This window comes from Mya arenaria, chromosome 11 (assembly GCF_026914265.1).
Source record: "Mya arenaria isolate MELC-2E11 chromosome 11, ASM2691426v1".
Classification (NCBI taxonomy): Eukaryota; Metazoa; Mollusca; class Bivalvia; order Myida; family Myidae; genus Mya; species Mya arenaria.
This window is the reverse complement of record NC_069132.1, coordinates 51,436,806-51,460,942: the sequence shown is the minus strand read 5'-3', so window position 1 is coordinate 51,460,942 and position 24,137 is coordinate 51,436,806. Positions and strand designations below refer to the sequence as shown.

The 24,137-nt window shown below is 36.6% G+C and overlaps 1 protein-coding gene and 1 pseudogene across 1 annotated transcript; one reads left to right on the top strand and one right to left on the bottom strand.

The window, feature by feature from the left end:
• Window positions 1-233: 233 nt before the first annotated feature.
• On the bottom strand, window positions 234-11,840 carry LOC128208605 (uncharacterized). The gene is made up of 6 exons (XM_052912155.1): window positions 11,816-11,840; window positions 11,016-11,089; window positions 8,027-8,138; window positions 4,171-4,589; window positions 2,886-2,999; window positions 234-395 (listed from the first exon to the last, which is right to left on the bottom strand). The coding sequence occupies exons 1-6, from the start codon at window positions 11,838-11,840 to the stop codon at window positions 234-236; spliced, it is 906 nt and encodes a 301-aa protein (XP_052768115.1).
• Window positions 11,841-17,054: 5,214 nt separating this feature from the next.
• LOC128208604 (translin-associated protein X-like) lies at window positions 17,055-22,196 on the top strand (annotated as a pseudogene).
• The last annotated feature ends 1,941 nt before the right edge of the window (window positions 22,197-24,137 follow it).

The window sequence follows — 24,137 nt, the reverse complement described above, 5'->3', positions numbered from 1 at the left end:
AAGCCCTTTAATATATATTCAGCGAAAGAGAGTATCTTAGTCAAGAATTAATAATTCAAAGTCAGACAACTTACCAGTGAAAGATTTCTTTGTACTCTGAACTGAATCACTGGGGTATCTGCATTTACAAAAGTCGTTTCAAGCTGTTGCTGCGCTGGTGAATCTGGTTGTGTGTTGATACCAGCAGTTATGGGAAGGTTTTCCTCAACAATATCTGGAATGCTTGGAGGACTTCATTCATCTGAGCTTTCATTGTTTGTGGCAGTGGTTTCAACAGCTGGGTTCTGGGCGACTTCCATAGGGGGTGAAAGGACCTGGCCAAGCCGACGTTCAATAGCCACTCCAGATGTTGGTATGTGGGACTGCGAAGTTGATGACTGAGACCTGTTTGTGACCTGAAAGATTTTTGAAAATTACTTTGGTTGATAGAAGATACATTTGAAATTTTGTATTTACTCTGGATGATTTATTTTACATTTTCAAAACGGTCCGACTTCAAGGTCAGGCCTGTTTCATTGCTAAGCTAGTACATAGGCTTTCTTTAAGCAAATCACAGGACATGTCAGCCTAAACTAAAAGTTATAGATATTTGCACTGCGGATATACCTTACACACCATTTCAACTATGACTCAAATACTGTTACATTAACACTTACATTACAGTATTACTAATATCAAAGTTAATATCTTAACCTAGTATTATACACACACAATCTCTGAAGTAAGATTTGTAAGCTGGTCTGAAGGAAGATGTCACTGGACCGTGTAAAGAACTGGATGTCGCATCCCTCACTTGTCTGATCTACTTATATAAACTTAAGTGAATTAATAAGTCCCTGCGCTGGGGCTTCATGACCCAAGGGGTCATGATTTGAACAAACTTGTTAGAGGTCCACTAAGTCATGCTACATACCAAAGCACAAAACTCTGGGCCTTGTGCTTTCCGGGAAGATTTTACAAATGTTTCCGATATATAAAAGACATGTAAAACCATATACCCCGGGGCGGGACTATTATGACCCCGGAGGTCATAATATGAACAAACTAGAGATTGTTTTTGTGAAAAACATATGTCTCCCCCGCGGTCATTTGACCATGAAGAATACTGGAAATTACAAAGGGCCATAATGCAGGAACAGAAGACGCGCAAATTGTCTCATGATGGTGAAACTTTTTGCCAAGTTATATGAGGACCCCTTCATGAATGAAGATGTTATGGCCCGAACACAAGAAATATTCGACCTTTGACCTCCTAGTGTGACCTTGACATTGTGGTTAGGGACGTGGGTCTTGCTCTCTTCACATCGTCTCATTTTGGTGAAGATTTGTGCCAAGTTTTTTCGGAATCCCTTCGTGCATGAAGAAGTGATGACGCGGAGATGAAAACTGGACCTCCTATTTTTAAGTTTTGACCTCTAAGTGTGACCTTGACCTTGAAGCAAGGGACCTTGGTCTTGCACTCTGCATATCGTCTGATGTTGGTAAACATTTGCGCCAAGATATTTGGGAAACCCTTCGTGCATGAAGTTCAGCACCACGACAAAAACGTAGCCACATATTCAAGCTATGCTCAATCTGCGATAATTGAAATGTAGAAAATAAGTAATCTATTTAAAATCATCCGACCGCAACACGCCGATAATATGCATAACTACACGATTATTCCTGTGAAGTTTCGTCAAAATCCGACCTGCTGTTATGGAGATATGCCCAAATGTATTCAAATTTGAAAGAATCAAGGGCCGCAACTCCGCGAAAAATCATCAAACCGCAACACGCCGATAATATGCAAAACTACACGTGCTAACGATCATTCCTGTGAAGTTTCATCAAAATCCGACCAGCGGTTATGGAGATATGCCCAAATGTGTTCAAATTTGGATGAATCAATGACCGCAACTCCGCTGAAAATCACTGAACCCGAACATGCCGACGATATGCTCAACTAGGCTTGGTACCAATGAATCATAGCAAGTTCCATTAAAATCGAACCAGCGGTTAAGGAGAAGAAGCACAGACAGACAGACAGACGGAAAGTACAAAAACAATATGTCTCCCACATATGTTTGGTAGAAGTTTACTAGTCTAGGTGATGTTAAATACCAAAGCACAAAGCTCTAGGCCTTGCAATTTCAGAGAAGATGTTTTAAAGATTTTCCTATATAAGTCTATGTTAAACCATATGCCCCCAGGTTGGGGCAAATATGACACCGGGGTTCATGATTTGAACAAACTTGGTAGAAATGTACAAGGTAATGTTAAATACCAAAGCATAAGGCTCTAGGCCTTGTGGTTTCAGAGGAAGATTTTTGAAGTTTTTCCAGTATCATTCCTATATACTGATAAGCCCCCAGGGCAGGGCCATTTTGAACCCGGGGGTCATCATTAATTTTGAAGAAAACATTTAAAGGTCTTCTAGATGATGCTTCGTATAGAATCTCAAGGCTCTGGGCCTTGTCGTTTCAGAGAAGATTTTTAAAACGTTTACGGACGGAGACGAGGACCACGGATGACGAATAGATTGTGTTCACTTAAAACTCAACTGGCCACGAAGTGAGAGGTAGCCTATTAATTCGTAAAAGAAGCGTTTCCCTTGGGTTTAAGGATTAGGATCTGCCATTGCATGCAATGAAAATAACCGATACAGAAGACTCAATAATGAGTGATTTTGGACAAATTAACCACATCTGCTACCACCAAAATGCATTATACCACAACTTCACACGGATAGTAAGCTACACCAGACTGACCTGATGTTAACCTTATGATAATTATTCATATAATGAATATGTTATCTGCATATACATATAACTGCCAAATTTATTATTATAAGAATTATCTCATGTAACTTGTCAGCTTATGTTTTAAGGGAAGCTTGTACTTACTCTATTTCTAGTCCGAGAAAGATTGCTGAGGCTGGGCAACTCATCCTCTGATGTATCATCTATAAAAGTTGAGTTTACATTTGGTGGACAAGACAGTGGTGCAGTTCTGCCAGACTGTAAAATAAATCATATGTATTTTGACGATAAACTTGATCAAAACTATAGTTTTGGTACCTATTAAAACTTTAAAATATTTAGATTCAAAATGCTTTTGATTTATTGAAAATATCTAAAAAATTAGTAACCTTATGATGATTTGAAATGGTGACAGAATTTTTGGATCACCCTGTACAATACATTTTAATCCAGCATTACCCAGATTCAAACTTGGCCAAGAGATCATCTTGATGAAAATTCTGACCAAGAATCAGAAGATCCAAGCAAAAATGTGGTCTCCATTGTATCAACAAAGAAGTTCTGTGATTTGACCTAGTAACCTATTTTTCCCCACGAGACCCAGATTAAACCTCTACCTACATAACACCAAGATGAACATTTTGACCAAATTTCATGAAGATCCGAGCAAAAATAAGGTGTCTATTGTGTTGCCAAGGTTTTTTATGCTTCTAGTTACCCAGTTTTGACCACACATGACCCAGATTCAAACTTGACCTAGATATCATCAAGAAACAACTTCTGGCCAAATTTGATGAAGATTGGATAAAAATGTGGCCTTTATAATGTTGTCACAGTTTCTATGATTTGACCTAAAGATCTGGTTTTTGATCCCACATGACTCCGTTTCGAATTTGACCTAGATATCATCAAGGTGAATATTATGAGTAAGTTTCATGAAGACTGAACAAAAATAGGGTGTCAAGAGTGTTGTCAATGAAATTGTTTATGGACGAATGGCGAATGGACGACGGACAAAATGTTATCACAAAAGCTAACCTTGTCACTTTGTGACGCCGTTTTTAACAATATTTCAGTTATATCGCGGCGGTCAGTTTGTACATCTTTCCTGGGCAAGCTTAGACCATCTAAGTGGTTTACCAGTACACAATGCTAAGGTTTGCAAGTAACTGACAACTTGCTTTACAGGAAGGTGATTTCGGCTAATCTCACGCGTGGGATCAAAACCACCCTCGTGCTGGAATCAAGAGTTTGAAAGATTCAATTCATTAAAACCCATGTAGTCGCCTATTACGATAAACCAGAGATGTTTTGACAACTCTCTGGAAACACACACGGCTGCACGGTGGTTGAATTATGTTCCCTTTGCCATTAAAGGGAGCCTCTCAACCACAAGGGGCTGTGATTAGAGTAATGTTATGTTACTAACCTCTTTGTATGAAGTATGGAGATAAAGTCTGACAGGTGAGCACTTAGTAAATTGAAAATAGTTCCCAACTGTGAATCCACCATATTCTTCAAGTTTTGGAAGTTCATGTCCAGAAAAACCGGTAATAAAGAAATTTAAATTTTCCAAATCCAATCCCTTTGCTTCTGATCGTCCACCAGGAAAGTACACATCTAATATCCTTTTCTGTAATTTTTCAAAGTCACAATCTTTTGGCACGTCTATCATTTGTTTACCACCATCATCATTGGGTCCAACCATCTTATAAACCTTTGATGTCCAATGCTTCCACCCCACGTATATACGCCGTGTTCCTTTTTCTGTCTTTGGCTCATTTCTTTTCCTTTTTCTCCTGTTTGCTAGCTCCCTGAACTTGGACACTACTGGTGATGACTGTATACCTGTAAGTGACATTAACACAGGGATGTACTACTGACAAACAAAAATGCATGAAAAACAAGTTCCGGAGTATTGCTGTCTGCCACCAGTTGGAGACTGCTCTCCAACTCTGTGATCGACCGAGATAGTTGGCATCAACACTGCTTAATTGTATTGGGATCGGTCAGAGCCCCTGCGAAATGTTTAAGAACAGTTCAAGAATAATTGATGCATTTTTCAAGAACAAAGTTCTTGAACTGTACTTGAAGTGTTCTTAAAGTGTTCAAGAACATTTCAAGCACAGTTAAGAAATGAGACAAATTTTAAGAACAATTTGTTCCTGAAATGTTCTTGAAAAAAGTTCTAGAACAGTTCAAGAACTCATGTTCTTGACCTGTTCTTAAAATTATATACAAGAACAGTTCGTAAACTGTTCATGAACTGAAGTTCTTAAATTGTTCATGAATGGTTCCTGAAAGTGTCTCATTTAACATTTCTTAAACAGTACTTAAAATGTTCTTGAGCACATGAAGAACAATTGAGGAAGAACTGTTCTTGAACTACCAGTTCTAGAACTGACCATTTCATGTTCATGAACCAGTTCCAGAACTGTTCTTGAACCAGTTCTAGAACTGTTCTGGAACCAGTTCTAGAACTGTTCTGGAACCAGTTTTAGAAGTGGCCATTTCACCCTCTGGAAAGTTCTAAATGATTCTCACAACTTTAGTTCTATGGAAATTTCTATATGCTTGTGAAAGATTTTTTTACATTTAATTAGCAGGCATCTTAAATCTAAATACATGTGCCGGCTCTGAATGGTCATGAAAACTGGTGACAAAAGTGCTTGCATCAAACCACTGTCTACGTGAATTAAATAAAAGCAAGTGAAATATCCTGTTTTACTTCTGAATTACATTTCAGTTTACTTTCATTATAAAGACACTTACTTTAGTTTAACTTGTTCTAGAAACATAAATTAGCTGTGTTCCAGCACATATTTCCAGAGTTTGTTGTCCACAAAATTTGGTGATATTTTATTAACACATCATGAAAATCACTCTCAAGACCAGGCCATTTCATATTCATGAAACAGTTCTAGAACTGTTCTGGAACCAGTTCAAGAACTGTTCTGGAACCAGTTGCAGAACTCTGGCAAATTCTAAAGGAGTCTCCATAACTTTAGTTCTATCGGAATTTCAATGTGTTAATTATTTAAAGCTTATCATTTTAGATTTCATTGAAAAGTAATATGCTTGTTATTATTTGAGGAAAATTTTAAGAACGTTTTGAGAACACTACAGTTCTTAAACGATTCTTAAGTTGTTCTTGAAATTGATTCAAGTACATTTCAAGAACATTTCGAGAACAGTGCAGTTCTTAAACTGTTCTTAATTTGTTCTTGCAAACACTTTAAGAACAGTTTAAGAACACACAATGTTCAGGGACTGTCCTTAAAATGTCCAAGAACATTTTTAAGAACTTTATAAAATCTTAAAATGTTCATGAACTGTTCTTAAACTGAGTTCATGCACAGTTCAAGTACAACTGTTCTTGAACAGCCATCATGAACAGATCAAGAACTGTTCTTAATGTTCTAGAACAATTCTTGAACAGTTCTAAAGCATAAGAACTCATTTTCGCAGGGGAGATGATCTACCCCCCCCCCCTCCGTGCCTGCAATAAATGGCACAATTCTTGTAAAGAGTCATACAAGCAAGCAACATTTTCACTGAAATATTATAACATCGGCCCAGCAGTTTCAGTGAATTAGAATTTTAAAGTTTCTCCATAGACATATAAGGAAAACAAGCTCCGCCCCTGCTGGTGGCCACGTTTTTAAGGGACCCAAGGACAGCTGTGAGTTTCATAATTTATATAGAGGGTCAAACAAGGAATATTTCTGCCAATTTTTTTTTTCAAAACAGATCAGCAATTTCTGAGTAGACAATTTTTTAAAAGTTTTTCGTTTCTGTTGCCATGGCAACAACATTCCTGTTCCAATAAAAAATTCAGAATAACGTGCATTATCTCCTCATTGCCTTCTACTGGCATGTGAATTTTTATGAAGCTATCATGTATAGTCTAAGACTTAACCCAGGATCCATACTTTCAGTCTTAAAAAAAACAATATTTTCACAATTGTGATGCCATAGCAACCAGAGTGCTAATCCAATAGAAGTTTTCGAATAATGTTCATTATCTTCTCATTGCCCTCTGTCAATATGTGAAGTTTCATGAACATGGCATATATACTTTTCAAGTTATTGAAGAATCTGAAATAGCCCAATTTTTATCAGTTTTGTTGCCATAGCAACCAGAATTCTGGTCCGATCAAAATTTTAAAATGACGTGCATTGTCTCCCTATTGCCTTCGTTCAACATGTCAAGTTTCATGAACCTGGACCGAATACTTTTTGAGTTATCGCAGGATCCAGATTTCCGGACGGACGACCGGACGGAATGACGGACATTCGGACGGAGGGTAAACCTAAAGTCCCCTCCGTTGAAACAGGTAGGAAGATAAAGAAGGACGGACAGAAAGAGGGGACTACTGTAGTGCAATTTGTCAAACAGCATTTCTGCAAATTATACCTAAATGACATTCGCAGAGTTGCAAGCGATGTTTCTAAGGGAAAACCCAAAAGAATTAATATTTATGTGACTATTATTTGTAGATTACTGCATTACCATATATGGGAATGAAGTACTTTGACGTCATCAGTCTTATACTGGCAGCTCTGACAGCTTATTTTGAGCTTGTATAATTTACCCTTACTTTGCTGTTCCTAGACTGATTTAAATAAATCTTTCACTGCTATCTTTATTTAATTGAGATCTATCTAACTGTAATATTGTCCTGTTAGTGCCCAATCTCCTTTAAATAAGGTTGTTTAAATGTTGAGATTTATCATTTTAATAAGAGCCAATCTTTGTTTTCATGTCAGTAGGGACAGTTCTGACCAGGCAAAAGTGACTTTAACCAGCGAGTGAGTCTTGTGTTTGCCTACATTTTTTCAGTTTTTATGGTCATCTATACATTTTCAGTGTTGGTCCTTCTTAGTTTGGTGCACTTTGTTTCCACTGAATCTTCAGAGGTTGACTTAGGATTTCAAAAAAGTTGGATCGCAAGACCAGACTGTTTCAATTTCATTTAAACCAAAGTAAATTGAATAAGACCGAAAGTAAAACAATAAGGTGTCAGAGAAGTTCCTTCAGTGGACAACAAGCCGGCTCAGATGAGACTGAGCTTGAACCAAACCTTATCAACCTGATCCAGTCCACCGGTCAAATGCTAAATCAACCTTAACTTTTGGCTACTAGGTAACCCTAGTCCGGTTAGTCCGCCCCCTGAAGTCTTCTGATACTTTGATTATATTAATTCAAGCTTACATGTAAATGAAACAGTAGCCCTGTTTACATAATGGAAAAAATCATTTGCTTAACATTTAAAGCCACTTACCTTTCAGGTATGTCTGACAAGCTTGTTTTATTTTCAGTCTTATCCCTATTACATTTACGCCAAGTGATAGGAAGTCGTCATCTGTCATGTATTGTACATGCTCAATAGCAATCTGTGAAGAAAACATTGTACATCATTACAATAGTCATGTACAGTTAACGATCAATGTACAAGGGATGAGCCAGAAATAATGGTAAAATGATTATAACATTTCTATTTGGACATATACATATATTCACACCAAACCTATCTTGTATGTTCATGAGAATATGTATCGTAGTAATGAGTTCAGAAATCAAAGCATTTTTTTTCAAAAACAAAAACAAGAAGGAATTGGTGTTGCGACTTAAGATCCTCGATTTCAGAACTTATAAATTTAAGGGTTAAATACCGCTTAAACCGGTGCCAGGGGGGCGTGGGCAGTATTGCAATGTCCATTACTGTCCATGAACAGACTCAATCAAACCGAGTCTGCAACTTTCGCTGTTTGTTTTGACTTCGGTGCTTTCGAAGGATCTCCCTTTTTAGAATTTAAGGCAACGATAGGTGTCAGAGGCGGGGCAAATTTGAAAGATTTTGATATCAATGTGTATATTTTCATTTTTTATTTCGAGTAATGTAAATTTACTACGAAAAATACAATCAACTAAAACTTGAATAAATCATGCATCTGCACTTCAGAGCACCAATTCTCACATATGTTATGACATCATTTGTTTCTATGAGCACATGCTAATGTTCTTTTGTTGGAAATCTGATGGTTTTTCCGATGCTATGATTATGTTGTATTTAGTTTTGGACAAATTTAAATTAAAAGGGTCGGACAAGGCTATTTAAAAATTCACTTGAATAATAATGAAGGCTTTTTCCCATGAAAAGTGAGAAATCATATTTTGTATGCATTACTGTAGGAGTAACGGTATAGGTGTTCAAAATTACGAGGGGTGATCAATATTTCGCTACCTTGTGTTGTAACATTTTATTTCTGAAGGTACACGATCCAGGATCCACAGATAAATGTATCATTTATTTATTCAGATCATTTCGTATAAACAGTAACTGTGTCATGTAATGTGCACCTGTTTAGAAAGCGTCTATGGTTGGCCATCGCCACCAAAAATAATTAATTTAGCCGCGGTAAAAATATTTTAGCTCCGGCATAAATGTGAATTTAGCCGCGGCTAAATATTTAAGCTCCGGCATAAATATGATTTAAGCCGCGGTTAAAATATTTTAGCTCCGATAAAAATGCGATTTTTGCCGCGGCTAAAATGTTTTTACCCCGGCATTAAACTACCGCGAATAAAAGATTTAATATTGAGTGACAGCGGCCGAGTATGGTTCGCCATTGTCATCAAAAATAATTATTTTCGCTCCGGTAAAATTATCATTTTAACCGCGGTTAAAATATTTTATGTCCGGCATAAATGTTATACATTTCTACCGCGATTTAAATATTTAATACTGAGTAACAACGGCCGACCTATTAAATGATGGCCATTCAAAATTAAAATTTAAAGTTTGAACGCAATATATAAATGCAGTATCTGGCCGAAGCTATCAAAAATAAGTATTTAAAATATGCAAATTTAAACGTCGATTCGGCCAATAGATACCACCGTTATAAATACTGTCCAGAGTTTTCATTCCCGTGCGCACTCGCAGACTCTCAGACAACATGGCGGGAACTGTCTTGCAGGACCCACTCGTCAGACTTCAGGCGAGCCGGGATCGGTTCTCGAGTCTGCAAGGTCGGCGGCAACTACTGCTGACACAAACGGCGCTGGCAGCAGGCAAAGAATACAAAAGACATACAAATCCGGTCTTTACCATTCCTGGTTTTTTTCGCTGCCTCTGGACCCTCCCCTGGAACAAATTCTTTGCCTGGACCCCGGCAAAAATTGCTGGAACCGCTCTTGCCAGTAAAGCAGGTAGACAATGTGAGATTCCACAGAGCAACATGATTCAGCGTACATCCCTCAAAACCTTGCAAGCCTACTCATGCGCGAGTCCGGAGTCCTTTTTTATTCAGGCCCGTATGAAAAGGGAGGGCATGGGGGCTGGGCGTCCGCAACAATAACTGCCCCAACTGCTTCGATTCATATCAAACAGGGTTTTTAAAAATTCTGGTCATAGACTAGTCAGTGGAGTTTGTCTTCAACTATGTTGTGCCCACCCTCAATTTGAAAGTGCCCCCCCCCCCCCCCCCCCAATTAAAATATGCTTCATACGTGCCTGAGATTGCTATTATAAATAGTAACAAGCTGCTAGGGATTGATTGAATATAATCGAATAATTGATCGGAAAGCTCATAACCTGACATACGACACCTGGTGGACACATTGATTGTGAACATGGTCAGTGTTTATTTTTACCGCACTTAAAATATTTACACCGGAGGTAAAAGTTTATTTTTGACAAGGCCGGCCACATAATTTCGTTTTTTACCGCGCCTAAAATAAAGTGTAACATTTCTGCCGGAGCTAAAATCGTATTTTTACCGGAGCTTAAATATTTAAGCCGCGGTGGAAATACTGTTTTTATCGGAGCTATAATATTTTAACCGCGGCTAAAACAATTATTTTTGGTGACGTTGGCCAGCATAAAATCAGATTTTTGCCGGAGCTTAAAGATTTTAGCCGCGGCTAAAATCATATTTATGCCGCGGCTAAAATCATATTTATGCCGGAGCTAAAATATTTTTAACCGCGGCTAAATTAATTATTTTTGATGGCGATGGCCAACCATAAGCGTCAACATTTGAGTCGGATATTACTTATACGGGAAAGTTCGTGAATATATTGATCATCTCTCGTGCCTCCATCTACCAGACTGTAGCGGATCATAAGCGAGTGTGTACATGGTAAAATAGTAAGAAAAAAGTAGGTCGTACGAGGCCTTTAAGGTGCAAAAGATCCCTACCCTCCGACCCACTCTTCAAATCTTGGGTCGGGTTGTACAAACAAACAGTTTTCAATGATGGCCTTACCACGTTTTCTTGGAAGATCTGTGCATACTGCCCAAGTCCAATTTCGGTAAGTAATTCCCAAATTGTCTTCAGTCCTACAAGAGATAAAAGAGCTCTACTAACAATGGTTCCAGCCTAGCAAACTGTCTTTTCAAACATACACTGCACATCTTGGTCACCAGTCAAAAGAGAATATGCTCTTACTGCCATGAGAACTGATCAGGGGAGGGGACACTTTGAAGTACTTTGATATGGACGTGCGTCAGGATTTTTCAAAAAGCACCCCATTCATACATCTTTCATTGGAAAACATATCCCTTCACATATTTGTTACAAAGACATCGGAAACACGTCCTATTCAGATATTGTCAGGCAGAGCTTTTTTTCTTTATATTGTAGCGGCCTGTATAAGGTGTCTTCCCCTCAGAATATTTCTTTAAAATCATGCTCTTTTCCCCTAAAACTGACTTTTACCCTAGGCTTCTTGTTCCATAGCTCTATTTTGTTCCAAAATATGTCTAATTTCACACTGTTTTTTTTCCTATAATGAACAGTCGGGGCCCCTACCCCTCAAAGTGAGAAAAAACCCTGTCAGGGGTTGAAATAAAGAATGTTTACTGGCAATTTGCTAGTTGATTTTGAAAATTGCCAGTTGAAAATGCTGCAACAAGCAATATTTTGCTAGTACAAAATTCGACGAAATTGACACTGATCTTTTACGTACAGCCAGGGTCTATCCAGACGCAAGTTCGTATATGTCATCACAGATTTATACAGATTCAGTGATGTCATATAGAGCAGCCCCCCCCCCCCGCCCCTACCCCCTCGAGGACAACAGCACTGCATTTTAACTAATTACACACATCTGATGCAAACTACCTAGATAAGTATATTGCACACATGGTCACAATTTGGAGAAAAATATTGACAACAAACTGAATGGAAGTTTGAGACTTTGTACAGATCTGACATGCATGTACTCAAACTAGTCATTCTAAAATGCCGTCCAGGCTTTTTTTTAATGATGGTTAGTCCAGGCTAACCATCATTAAAAAAAGCCTGGACGGCATTTTAGAATGACTAGTACTCAAACTAGGTCATGTCACGTGTAAATAAATAAAATGCGTCCAAACAAAATATTTACTGCATAAAGCGTCTACTACATGTGTAATATACTTTGCCAGGTAGTCCGAGTGTTCAACCGCAATAATAATAGCGTCGTGCAAAAAAGAGCAATTTCTTTTGTGTTTGACACTGTCAATGACAGTTCTAGCTTCACTTTCGAAATCGGTTTTCCTAAGCACAATGAATATTTCATTTTTCTGCTCCGAATTTGGCGTTCGGGTTCATCTCAAACTATTATGATCTACCTTACTAAACACAATATAACAGCTTAATCCATTAGTTTGCCAATGGATCAAACAAAGTATACATACACACTAATGTGTCTCATCTTCAGACGCTATCTCTCTTGTTGTTGTGGTTTACGCATGTCTAACCGGAAGACAAAAGTGCGATATAAAAACATCGTGTTTTCGCGCTTTCGCCTTCGCGGTTGAGAGGGCGAAAACGCGAAAACACGATAAGAGATCGCGAAAACACGATGCCAAAAATATCGCGTTTTCGCGCCATTGATATCGCGTTTTCTCGTTTTCGCCCTACTTTCCACCGTTTTGCGAAGGCGAAAAAGCGAAAACACGATATTAATAGCGCGATAACGCGATATTTTTCGCATCGTGTTTTCGCGATCTCTTATCGTGTTTTCGCTTTATCACATCGTGTTTTCGCGTCAAGGTATCGTGTTTTCGCGATTTCGCCCTTAGGACGACAGCGCGAAACCGCGCTGGCCCTAACGGAACATATCGGCATAAAATAGCCTTCGGCCATTAAGAACATAAATATGGCAAAAGCATAAATTGACTATAGAGAATAACGGAATAATAATAGATATACATTATGTCATTAAATTTCACAACATAGATTCAACATTTACAAGGAAAATATATAAATAATCACACCTTAATATATGGAGCATTGCTATTGTACAAGGAAAGTATTTATTAATTCATGGCTTCTTTAATGTAGATTGCTTCATTAGTTGTTCTTACGCTAACATTATTCGTTTAAACATATTTAAATTTGGCCATGATATATTACCTAAGTATTTCAAGCGCGAATGTCTAGAATAACTACAGCATACTAAAAATATTATTCATTTTCAATTACATAAGCGTACAGCATTTGCATAGTCTGTTTTCTCTCGCAATACCTGTAGATCTTCTTATTTGAAAAATGCTTGAAAAAAGTGTCATTTTCAATTTTATCAAGATATTTTTCGTATTCAAATTAAATTTTTTTAGTAATTTAATTAATATAATAGTCTTTAATTGAAAAAAAAGGGTCGGAATGTTTATTGCGAGATACTCGTAGTGGAAGTCACGATCTTATATCTACATGACACCTGTACTCCACCTAGAATCTTCCTGTCGCATAAATCCTACTGAAATGTACCTGTTTATTTGCCAAATTGATGACACACATAAATGTGTTTTGTATGCTGATTCCTGTTAACATGACACATTGACAAATACACAAAACGCACGTTAGGACAGACATACAGTTTATTCCGACTTGTACAATGGACATCGTCAACAACACATATTTTTATTATCACTAATGCCAATAATGTATAGTAACAAACAATGAAGTACAAACGCGTATATTCACAAAAGTTGATAGGTTACAACAATTTTTTTATGGTATTTGAATAGTTGTATTGTATCTTCCATAAACACAAAACATTTACACAGTCACCGTTTTAGAAATTATTAAACGCATGTGAGTAGTGGTAAACACAGAAATTTATAACATAGAAATATTTACAGTAGTATAAGTCATTAAAATAAAAAAATAAAAAGGAGAAAAATAAGAATAATGCTGAAGATTACAATGAATGCGTATTTACTCTTTTGTATTAAAAACTACTATCAAATTACAGCCGCAGATTTATTTAACATTTAGTTCTTCGGTATTAACCAGGTCGGTAATTTTCCCTAATGAAGATGGTGCCTTTTTATGATCACCGTATAGGTGTGATTTATTGGACTCTAAGAGCAATATGTATTTTATGGACAGTTGTTTATTGACACACCGAAACTCTTTTCTGATCGAACGGAGCGCTACTGTAAGTGGGCGTGTCTAAGCCAAATAAGGGCAGCCAATAGCTCCACTTCCCACTTTCAGTGGTCAGCCAATAAACCTTATGTTTCAAAAGTTAATGTGTGAAAGTGATGTTTTAAATTTAATTTACGTAAGCAAATTCTTCACGATTATACTTATTTTTTAAGGAACCCACTGGAAATTTAATAAAGCCAAAGAACATTTAGCCCAACAAGCAAAAAAGGCGCTTGATTTCCTATACAGAAGAATTAATAAACTTGACTTACCAATTGATCTCCAACTAAAACTATTTGATCATACTATTGTTCCTATATTAACTTACTCTTGTGAAATCCTAGGATTTGAGAATACCGAAATTTATGAAAAAATACATCTAGATGTTTTAAGGAAAATAACAAATTCAAGGAAAAGTGCACCTGCATATATGTTATATGGCGAGCTTGGCAGAGAACCGCTTAAAATTACAATTCAAAAAAGAATGATTGCTTATTGGAGCAAACTAGTACGCACTATTTGAGGACTTATAATGCATCAATTGTTTACCGCTCGATGCGACAAACTAACATAAATTCTAAATGGCTTAATTATATCAACTATATTTTTGACTCCACTGGTAATTCAAATTTGTTTGAAAATCAAATAAACGTAAATGTTAAGTTCACAAGTTATAGTATAACGAAAATATTAAAAGACAAGTACTTACAATTTTGGCACGAAAAAATGAGATCGTATAATAAAGGAATATTTTATAATAGCTTTAAGCAAACGATTACACTAGAGCAATATTTAACTATCATTCCACTTAATCATGCTTTAAATTTATACAGACTTAGATCATGTAACTTTAAATTTCCAGTTGAAACTTTAGCATGGCAAGGAATTATTCTAAAATAATAGACGTGTTATACGGGATTCTTCAAATCCCTAACGTCTAAACTGGTTTGTGCAAAAACTGGGTGGGTATGAAAAATATTGAAATTGTATTAAGTGAAATATTTTATGTCATTTAATGCTGAATAAATTTTATGTTATGTTATGTTATGTTTGTGGTGTATTGACACATTTATCTAATTAATTGATTTAACAGGTTACAGGGTCGTGTTTTTAACTTAGCCCCGGTATGGCATTGTGTATTTCAACGATGAATTCGAGACAATTTCATTACACCCAAGATATAAATTTAAAAAACAACAACAAAAAAACAGCTTGTGAAAGCTCATGATTTACAAAGTTGATTTAGAAATATTGGAATTATACCACAGAGCCATGTACGTCATACCTGCTATCACTTTACGGTATAGCACGTTTGCAAAGATGAATTCAAGGCAAACTTATCATAACTTTTCACAATAGGAAATTAATTACGAAAACATTTTCAAAAAACTGGTTATGTCTACTTTGCAACGCTACCAAAATTTATTAAATTGATGAAGAATTAAAATAGAACGACACTAGGGCCGTGTTTTTCCACACTTGCGCTTCTGTGCGATATTGCGCGAATTTCAACTGTGACTTTTAGACATTATTTGCGTAGCTTATAAAAGTAGGAATTTAAAGCCAAAACCATTTTCTGAATGCTGGTTGTTTCTTCTTTACAACGATACACAAATTTATTAAATTGGTAAAGAATTAAAAAAGTTAGACCCTAGGGCCGTGTTTTTCTTACCTATTCCTCTTTAGAGACCTTATAGGGCCGGATTTTATACTTTGCCTTGTATGGGTTGTGCTAGTCTAAATAATTGTACGTTGACGGATTATTTTTAGATTTTTGATATGGTTAGGGATTTGAAGAATCCCGTATAACACGTCTAATATTTTAGACTAGGGTTGTGCTTACTACGCGCGGTCCCTAGACTTACCGAAATACGATTATTAACCGAAAGACGGATAAAATTACCGAAAGACGCATGAAAGTTACCGAAAGACGCCTTCTAATGCATTTATTTTATTGTTTTTATATTAATATTATACAAATACATTACCAAACCAAATTTTAGAGAAAAATATTAAAATATAATGATGTAATAGGCAGTTGAAATTTCAGTGTTCGAGATCGAATTCCGCGTGCCGACTCACAAACCGAAAGACAGATAAAAGCTTCCAAAATAATCAATTATTCCAATTAATGATGATCTCATAATATTCATATAACTAAAACACACTCATGAAGATATTTACTTATTGTTCAATTGAATAAACCCAATATGTCAGTGAAATAGTTGGCTCCCTTCGCCAACCGAAAGACGATTTAACGCAGGTAAAAATAACTTATTAGTTGCTGTATTGTGAAAATGATTATGAATTTGGATTCAAATAATAGCATTTATATTCTTATGGAAATGTTAGATCAATAGTTCTCATCTTCAGATAAATTAGCTTACTTATGGACAATAATAACCAGACCACACCAAATACACAAAATCAGGCGATGTTTAAAACAACATAATTATCACCCGGTATATGACACCCCACAAAGTAGCGGCACCTTTTTTGGGGGACAGTTTGGTATTATTGTAAGTGTGTTAATTTGGGTAAACCCTTTTCGGCCCTGTGACACGTGTTGAGTAAATACCATAATAATTATGCATTAAAGGACCGCATTACGTGTACATTTATAATTGCGGGTGATTTCAAACAAATTGACGGCTTCATTTGAAGATTCATAAATAACAATCGCGAGTAAAAAGGAAAGTTATTGCTGTAAGTATTAAAGAAGTCCAAATTAATAGAACTTTAAACTCTGAAATCATTAATGATGGATGAGTTTCCTTGTGCTATATGTGCTGTTGACTGTAGTAGTGATCAATGCATACATTGTTCTAATTGTAGGAATTGGGTTCATGCTAAATGTTCTGAATTGTCCGAGCAAGACCTTAAGTCATGGAGTGCCAAAAACCTCAAATTAAGGTCAAAAGAAACCCCACCAACTGTATAACAAACTCAAGAACAAGTATGATGAGGTCACCCGTCCGACCGGTCTGCAACAAATCTATAACATTAATAAACGCCAAAAAAAGCAATGAGAATACTCTATCAGGTCATCACACCAACGTTGCAGACAAATTTCAAGTGCTGGACAACTTAGTTTCCCAAGGTCACCCATTTGTTAGGTCCATAGTTAGAAATAGTTCCCGCCCGCCCGTCATCATCTTGTACACCGACGAACAGATGACTGACTTAAACAATCTATGTATGTCTGGACAAACATTCCTTAACATTGACAAGACCTTCATGCTTTGTAAAATGCACGTGACAGTTACTTGTTAACGCCCTGTTAATGTCCGCACAACCAGCATTAAACGCCCACGTACGTCAGAAGACTCAGACTAGTCCAAATCCATTGCAGACACTGGAAATACAGGCTATTATTTCTAATGCACCATGCTAAACCATAAAAAAATAAAGTATTTTAACTTTAACTGTTTGATTTCAACGATGAAGATATCTACATAGTTAATAATAAATATTGCACATAATAATGAAACATAATTCAATTCGGGCAACATGTGCACGTATGAACTTAGATAACAACAACTTTCTTTTCGTGTTTAAATGTTTGTAATCAAACAACGTAGAGATGACTTTATTTGTGCGCGATTGTTGATTCGTACACGCGCGATTCGTACTTATTATTATTAACGAACATTCTAATAATTTAGAATTAACATATTCTAATGACAACAATTTAGCCGCAACTAAATCACCACACATATTTTAACAGAGGCTTCTATTAGGACTGAGTCATTTGTGTCACATAAAAGAAACATTGATTGTCCTTTATCTCATAAAAAAACATGAATTATTTTTTTCAGAGAGGAAAAGCCAAAAGACAGACCTAGAAGAGGACAGCACAGATGATCAGCAGCCGGCAGTGGACAAGACGTCCCCGGTGATACAGATGTTCCGATCCTTCCAACAGCAGCTTGACAGTAAACACGATAAACATGAGAGGATCGTGAAGCTGAGCCGTGACATCACCATCGAGAGCAAGAGGACAATATTCATGTTACACAGATTTAAAGAGTAAGCTTGAGTCTGGTTAATTTTTATCATAAGTTATCCCCAATACCCACTGAGCTTTGCTTTGTTATGTTCCATGGGTATTTGCTAAGAAAATATCGTAATCATGAATAAATATATATATCACATAGTCCACCTAATGCACCAGTCAATTGTAACCACGGCCCCTCCCCCCCGCAGGTCCGGGGGTATACCGGGGATAGCCGGGGAAAAGGGCCGTGTTTTATCTTTCCAGGTGGCCCCGCAGGGCCGGGTGACAGCGGTGTTTTTGTCATAGCGCCAAATTTAGCCGAGATTGGGCCGTCTGGGGTGCGGGGGCATTTGGCCGTGGTTTAACCAACAGTTCGTTCCCGTAGGGTGGGGATTTTACCCGGGGTTGGCTGGACCAAAAGTCAAAGTCCCGGCTATTCTCCGGACCTGGGGGGCCGTGGTTACAAATGACTGGTGCATAAATGGCCGTCAACGAGTCTTTTGACAATTTCTTTAATTGGCAGAATCGAGACACTTACAGGGATACGTAAGAAATGTCAAAATAATAAAAGAGTATCCCTGATCGCTCATTATTGTATCTAATATATCACGAGGCAGTTTCATTGGTTTCGCCAGGTATCAATGTGGATGTATGCACTGACACTCATACTTATGTTTCCCCAAAGGAAAAGTATTCTAGCCAAAGTTTGAATTTAACTCCACCTTTATCACTACAATTTTTAAACAGCTGCTTTATTTAGACCACACACCTGTGGAGACAACTCACAATACAGGGTCATTAAACAGTATCTAACTGTAACATTCAATTTCATTGGAAGAAGAGTTGTTTCCCCTGCCTCATGCATATTCATTAAAACAAGATATTGTCAGTCATTTTTTTTCATGGTATGTATGAATTGTAATAGAAGAAATTACCAAGGTTGATGACGATTTGTGATGTAAAGCAGGCCAAATATAGGCCAACACTTGGTTTAATGCACTAAAAAAGGGGGGCTTTTTTAACTGGAGAATTTGTGATTTTTTGTGCTTAGAACTCTTTTATGCTGTTTATATTAAATTTATAACTGATAAAGTTCAAGTTTTTCACATCTTGCGATTCATTTCTAACCTTGGAAACTTATGATTTTTTGTAATATATATGAATTGTCAGCTTTCTTGCATTTTACCTGTTGTTGAGCAATATGCCTTCAGATCAGCTGAGGAAAATATGATAGATAATTTCAGGAATGTAAATTAGTCTGCCGATTTTTGTATTTTACAGATCTAATGGCTCTAGGGACTAAAACGTTTATTTAACTGTGTATAAAAAGTTAATTGGTTGCTTTTGATTGATACTTTATTTGTTTTTAGTATTAACACTCAAGTTTGTTTCAAATATGAAGTCATGAGAGCCCTCAAAAGGGCTTCTAAAAAGCCATTCTGCTTCTGTGGCAGGGTGCTTTACCCCTTTGACCCTCATTGTGAGCCTAAAGCACTCCAATCCATCGCCAAAATGGTTTAAGCCCATCGACAGCTCATCCTCAGCCCTGATAGACATTTGCTAATATCTATATTTGACAATATATATTTTTTTAATCTTTCTAAATAAATAAACAGGAGAATATTGGTATGACCGAACAAGAGTGTTTTTAAAACCAGTTGTATGCTCATTACTGTGTAAGGATGGATTAAATGTCTATGTTTCAGTGTTACGACAAGTGCCAGTCTTCTAGAGCAAGCAGAAACCAAACTTGTTGAACTGGAAGGGTCAAAGTTCAAGCAGGTTGCTAAGAAGCTTCAGGGAACAGATCCATTGATGTTTCTAAGAGCATACTCAGCAGGTATGTGTATTTCTTGCGGTCAAGGATATCCTAAGAAAAAGCTAGCACTTGTTTCCAACAGGGTCCTTTGTTTATGCTGAAGGGACAGCATGTTGAAGAGACAGTGGTGGGATAAAAGGAAGTCGGAGTGCATCACCCAGGTCTTTTATCGAAAATACCCTAAAGCACCAATACATGGGGTACAACTTTCCTTGGCTAAACCAGTACTGATTACACCACTTTTCCAATCACTTCTCTTAAATGCCTAGGGCTGGGCAAGGGAGCTACTTGTACCAACTTTTAACGTAATTGGTATGACACGGCCTCGAATTGAACCCACAACCTTTCGCTCGGTAGGCAGACCCTTAACCAAAAGACCATGGAAAGGGTATTTATATTTTTGGTTGGTATAATAAAACTATGGAAACTATAAAGACATACCACTTAGTCTGAAATTTTACCGGAATATCCTGGAACAGCCAATTGAAATTTTACCGGAATATCCTGGAACAGCCAATTGAAATTTTACCGGAACATCCTGGAACAGCCTGTTGGATGAAGTTGGTTAATTAATTCTTTTGTTTGGTTAAAGTCAGTCAAAAAGGTTATTCATTGGTCAACAATTTGCTGCTGTGGTTTTCTGTGATTTTGTTTCATAGCTCTATAAGTAAAGTCTGGAAGTAGACCTGTAATATTTCTCAGCTTTTTCATTACATATAAAGTGATATAAGAAATTTTTCCATGGATTTCTAAAGCATATTATTATGGGTTGACTTTGTTTCAGTAGACAATTGGAAGAAATGTCTGTAAATACAGGGGCAAGCTGTGTAGGGAAAGCACTATTCAATAGCATCAAATAAGAGTCCTCCTTACCTATACAACGACCTGAATTTCAGAAGCCCTTTGGTTAAAAACTTAAAACAGAATAACTTTACCAATGAAAATAAGGCAGGAATAGTTAAGGCCCACTGACAGAAACTCTGTATGGTTTTTAATGTAGATGTAGATTTTCTATACAATAACCTGAGTCAAGATAGTGCTAGGAAAAATCTAACCACAAAGAACTGCCAAGAGCTTTCTGCTATTATTTAATTTATCATAAAAAAGTGTGTGCTCATTAGCTAACAGCTTAATTTAGCAACTCAAATTCAGAAATGTACGGTAAAATAAAATACATGTTGATGGCCTCACTTAAAAAAGCCATGTCTGCATTTTTTTCTGTTTCAGACTTTTTACATCACAAAAATCATAAAGGCGAGAACATCTAAATTATGTAAAATGAAGAGTTAATAGTCCAATGAGTAAATAGTGTTATATCTTGTGATCAAAATGTCGACCAATGATTTGACATCTCACAGACACAGAGAAGCAAAAATGCCGAACCTTCTAATATTGTAACCACAAAAATTGTAACTTGGGCTTTTTGTAAAAAAAAATGTGTGATCAAATTACCAAGATTAAATACTAAAAATGTTGCTACTGAAAACATGGGATTTTGTAGCTTCGACACTTGGAAGTGAGGCCATCGATATTATATACTCATTACTTAGTTTCTGACTAATTGGAAGAATTTCAACTTCTCTTTTCAGGGCTACAGGAATACATAGAGGCACTTACATTCCTGTTTTTCCTGAAAAACAATCATCTGATCTCCCTGGAAGATGTTCAGAAAAGACTGACCTTCACTGACACACCTCCAGTAGATGACAGCCAATCAGAAGGCTCCTCTCAAGCTCCAGTTGAAACACACTCAACCGCTGACCAATCAAATCCTTCGGAACTGTAAACTCTTACAGTATGGGTTCCTACATCAGAGTATGTCTTGGGAATCGCTGATCTGACCGGGGAGATGACGAGAAGAGCTATAAATAGCGTAGGCGATGGCGACCTTACGAGGCCATTTGAAATATGTACCTTTCTTCAGGAGATGGAATCAGGTTATAGCGGACTGACCAACTGTAACAGAGAGGTGAATCGAAAGTTGACAGTTTTGCGTCAAAGCCTGCGAAAAGTTGAAAACGCATGTTACACATTAAGAGTTCGGGGCTCAGAAACCCCTAAGCACATGTTGGTAGACATGATTTCAAAGTCAAGTGGAGCAGCACAGTTTATTGAAGAGCTTGGGGTTGACGAAGATAAGCCCAGCTTTAACTGTTATCTTGTTTTAAAAGCTAATGACTATGTATTTTGTGAACTTTGTGGGAAAAAATAAATATGGCTTTGAAGGTTTAAATGTGGAACAATTATGCTGAACAATTGGCATTAAAAACAATAATATCTGAGATTTGCTCAGTGTTCTAGAACTATGTACTTGGTTTTACAAACATGGTACATGTAGATGGTGTTTGGGAACAGTCAAAAATATATTGTGATCTGCTGTATATAACCTGTTTTATAAACCGTCATGTAAAACCAGCATGTAACACTAACACCATCATTAAACAATAAATCTTTACATTTCCAGTCTTTAGATAATCTTCAAAATTATATGTATAAAGTCCATTTCATTTTTTTTTTATTTATGAATTTTGATAATACAAGAATTTGATATTTAAATACACTTCTTGTTAGATGCATATATATATATATATATATATATATATACATTAACTAGAAATGTTGTTTTCAAAGCACCTCTTTGAAAACTGATAAAGTCCTTTAAATGGAAGCTAATTTGAAGATGAGATTTACCTTTGAGTTGTTAAAAACTGATTGCAAAATGTCCAAAAGACTATATATATTATTAAATTTGTCCTGAAAATCTTTGAATTCATGAACTTTTCTGCATATTTATCACATTTATGACTATATTAAATGTTGTGTATGCCTCAAATGAGTGTTTACAGGCCTTTTTCAAACTTTAACAGTAGTGGCAGATAGTTTTATTTGTGTAAAACATTGCTTTTGTGTCTTGCTTGCAGATCATGATGTGCCAATAAGCTCCAGTTAGCTGCGGCCTTTTTCCCAGGCAGTAGTCCTGCAATCTGAATCCAGGAGATGCAGCTCTGAATCCAATATTTCAGAAGAATGAAGATGTTAGTCAACGCTGTAGTACTTGTTTGTGTGTAAATGATTCCAATGAGTGAGATTTATAGCAAATCAGGTGTAAATAAGCATCTTATAGACAATGGTGAAGTGCTGTACTCTGAATTTAATGCCAAATCTAGCCTTTAAAACAGATTCTTAAAGTATTTTTTTTTAAATGGGCATAATAATGCTATCTCCGCATTTTCTACATCATGTAGCCACCTCATACATGAAAACACTAGCAGTTGTCATCAATCTTTAAGTTTTGGTGTGTTTTTTGCCATTTCCTTTGTTGCACCATTTGTCCCGGAAGCCAGCAATTTGGCATATAGTGTTGTTTAGACAGTCTATTAACTCATGGTCGCTAAATTTCTTGTGTTAAACAGAACAGTTCTGTTACCTTTGTATATAAGTGGACCAGAAAAGCAAAATATCGACAAGTTGAGGCATTTCAGTTTGGCTCTATGTCATTTTTTATATAAAACACTAAGCCGATGAAGTGGAAAAACCTTATTTTGCTTAAAAAAAAATCTTAAAAGAGTAGGCAGGCCATTTTTGTGGTGCTGTTCTATAGACACCATTGAAAGCTACAAGGAAAACTTTACTTGGTCAAATTGATCCAATGCATAAATAAAGTGAACCCTTTCAAAATGGTCACTACCGACACCAACACATTCATCTTTCAGGTCACTACTGACATCGACATGTTTTTCTTCCAGGTTATTACCGACACATACAGGTTCTTCTCCCAGATCACTAAAGAAACCGACATGATATGTTCTTCTCCCGGGTCACGACCAACACTGACATGTTTTTCCCCAGGTCACTAGCGACACCGACATGTTCTCTTCAATATCTAATTATGAGGCTTCAATGATCCATGGTAACCTTAAAATCATACGATAATCCAACTTAATAAGATATTACAAAGCGCAATATATTTCATTAACTGATCAAACAGTGTCAAGACAATATGATTTCTTTATAAATGACTCCGCATTTTCAAGACAATATGATTTCTTTATAAATGACTCCGCATTTTCCTCATCGGCTGGTGACTTCTCATCCTTCAAACGTGATTGTAGAAGGTGGCGTCTAATGTTTTTGCATTAGGAAGAGTAATATT

Coding starts and splice junctions, on each gene's coding strand:
- LOC128208605 (XM_052912155.1), bottom strand. CDS start 11,840: ATGCAGTGCTGTTGTCCTCGAGGGG. Junction 8,139..11,015: donor AGATCTTCCAAGAAAACGTG/GTAAGGCCATCA, acceptor TTTTCTTCACAG/ATTGCTATTGAGCATGTACA. Junction 396..2,885: donor TTTCTCGGACTAGAAATAGA/GTAAGTACAAGC, acceptor AAAATCTTTCAG/GTCACAAACAGGTCTCAGTC.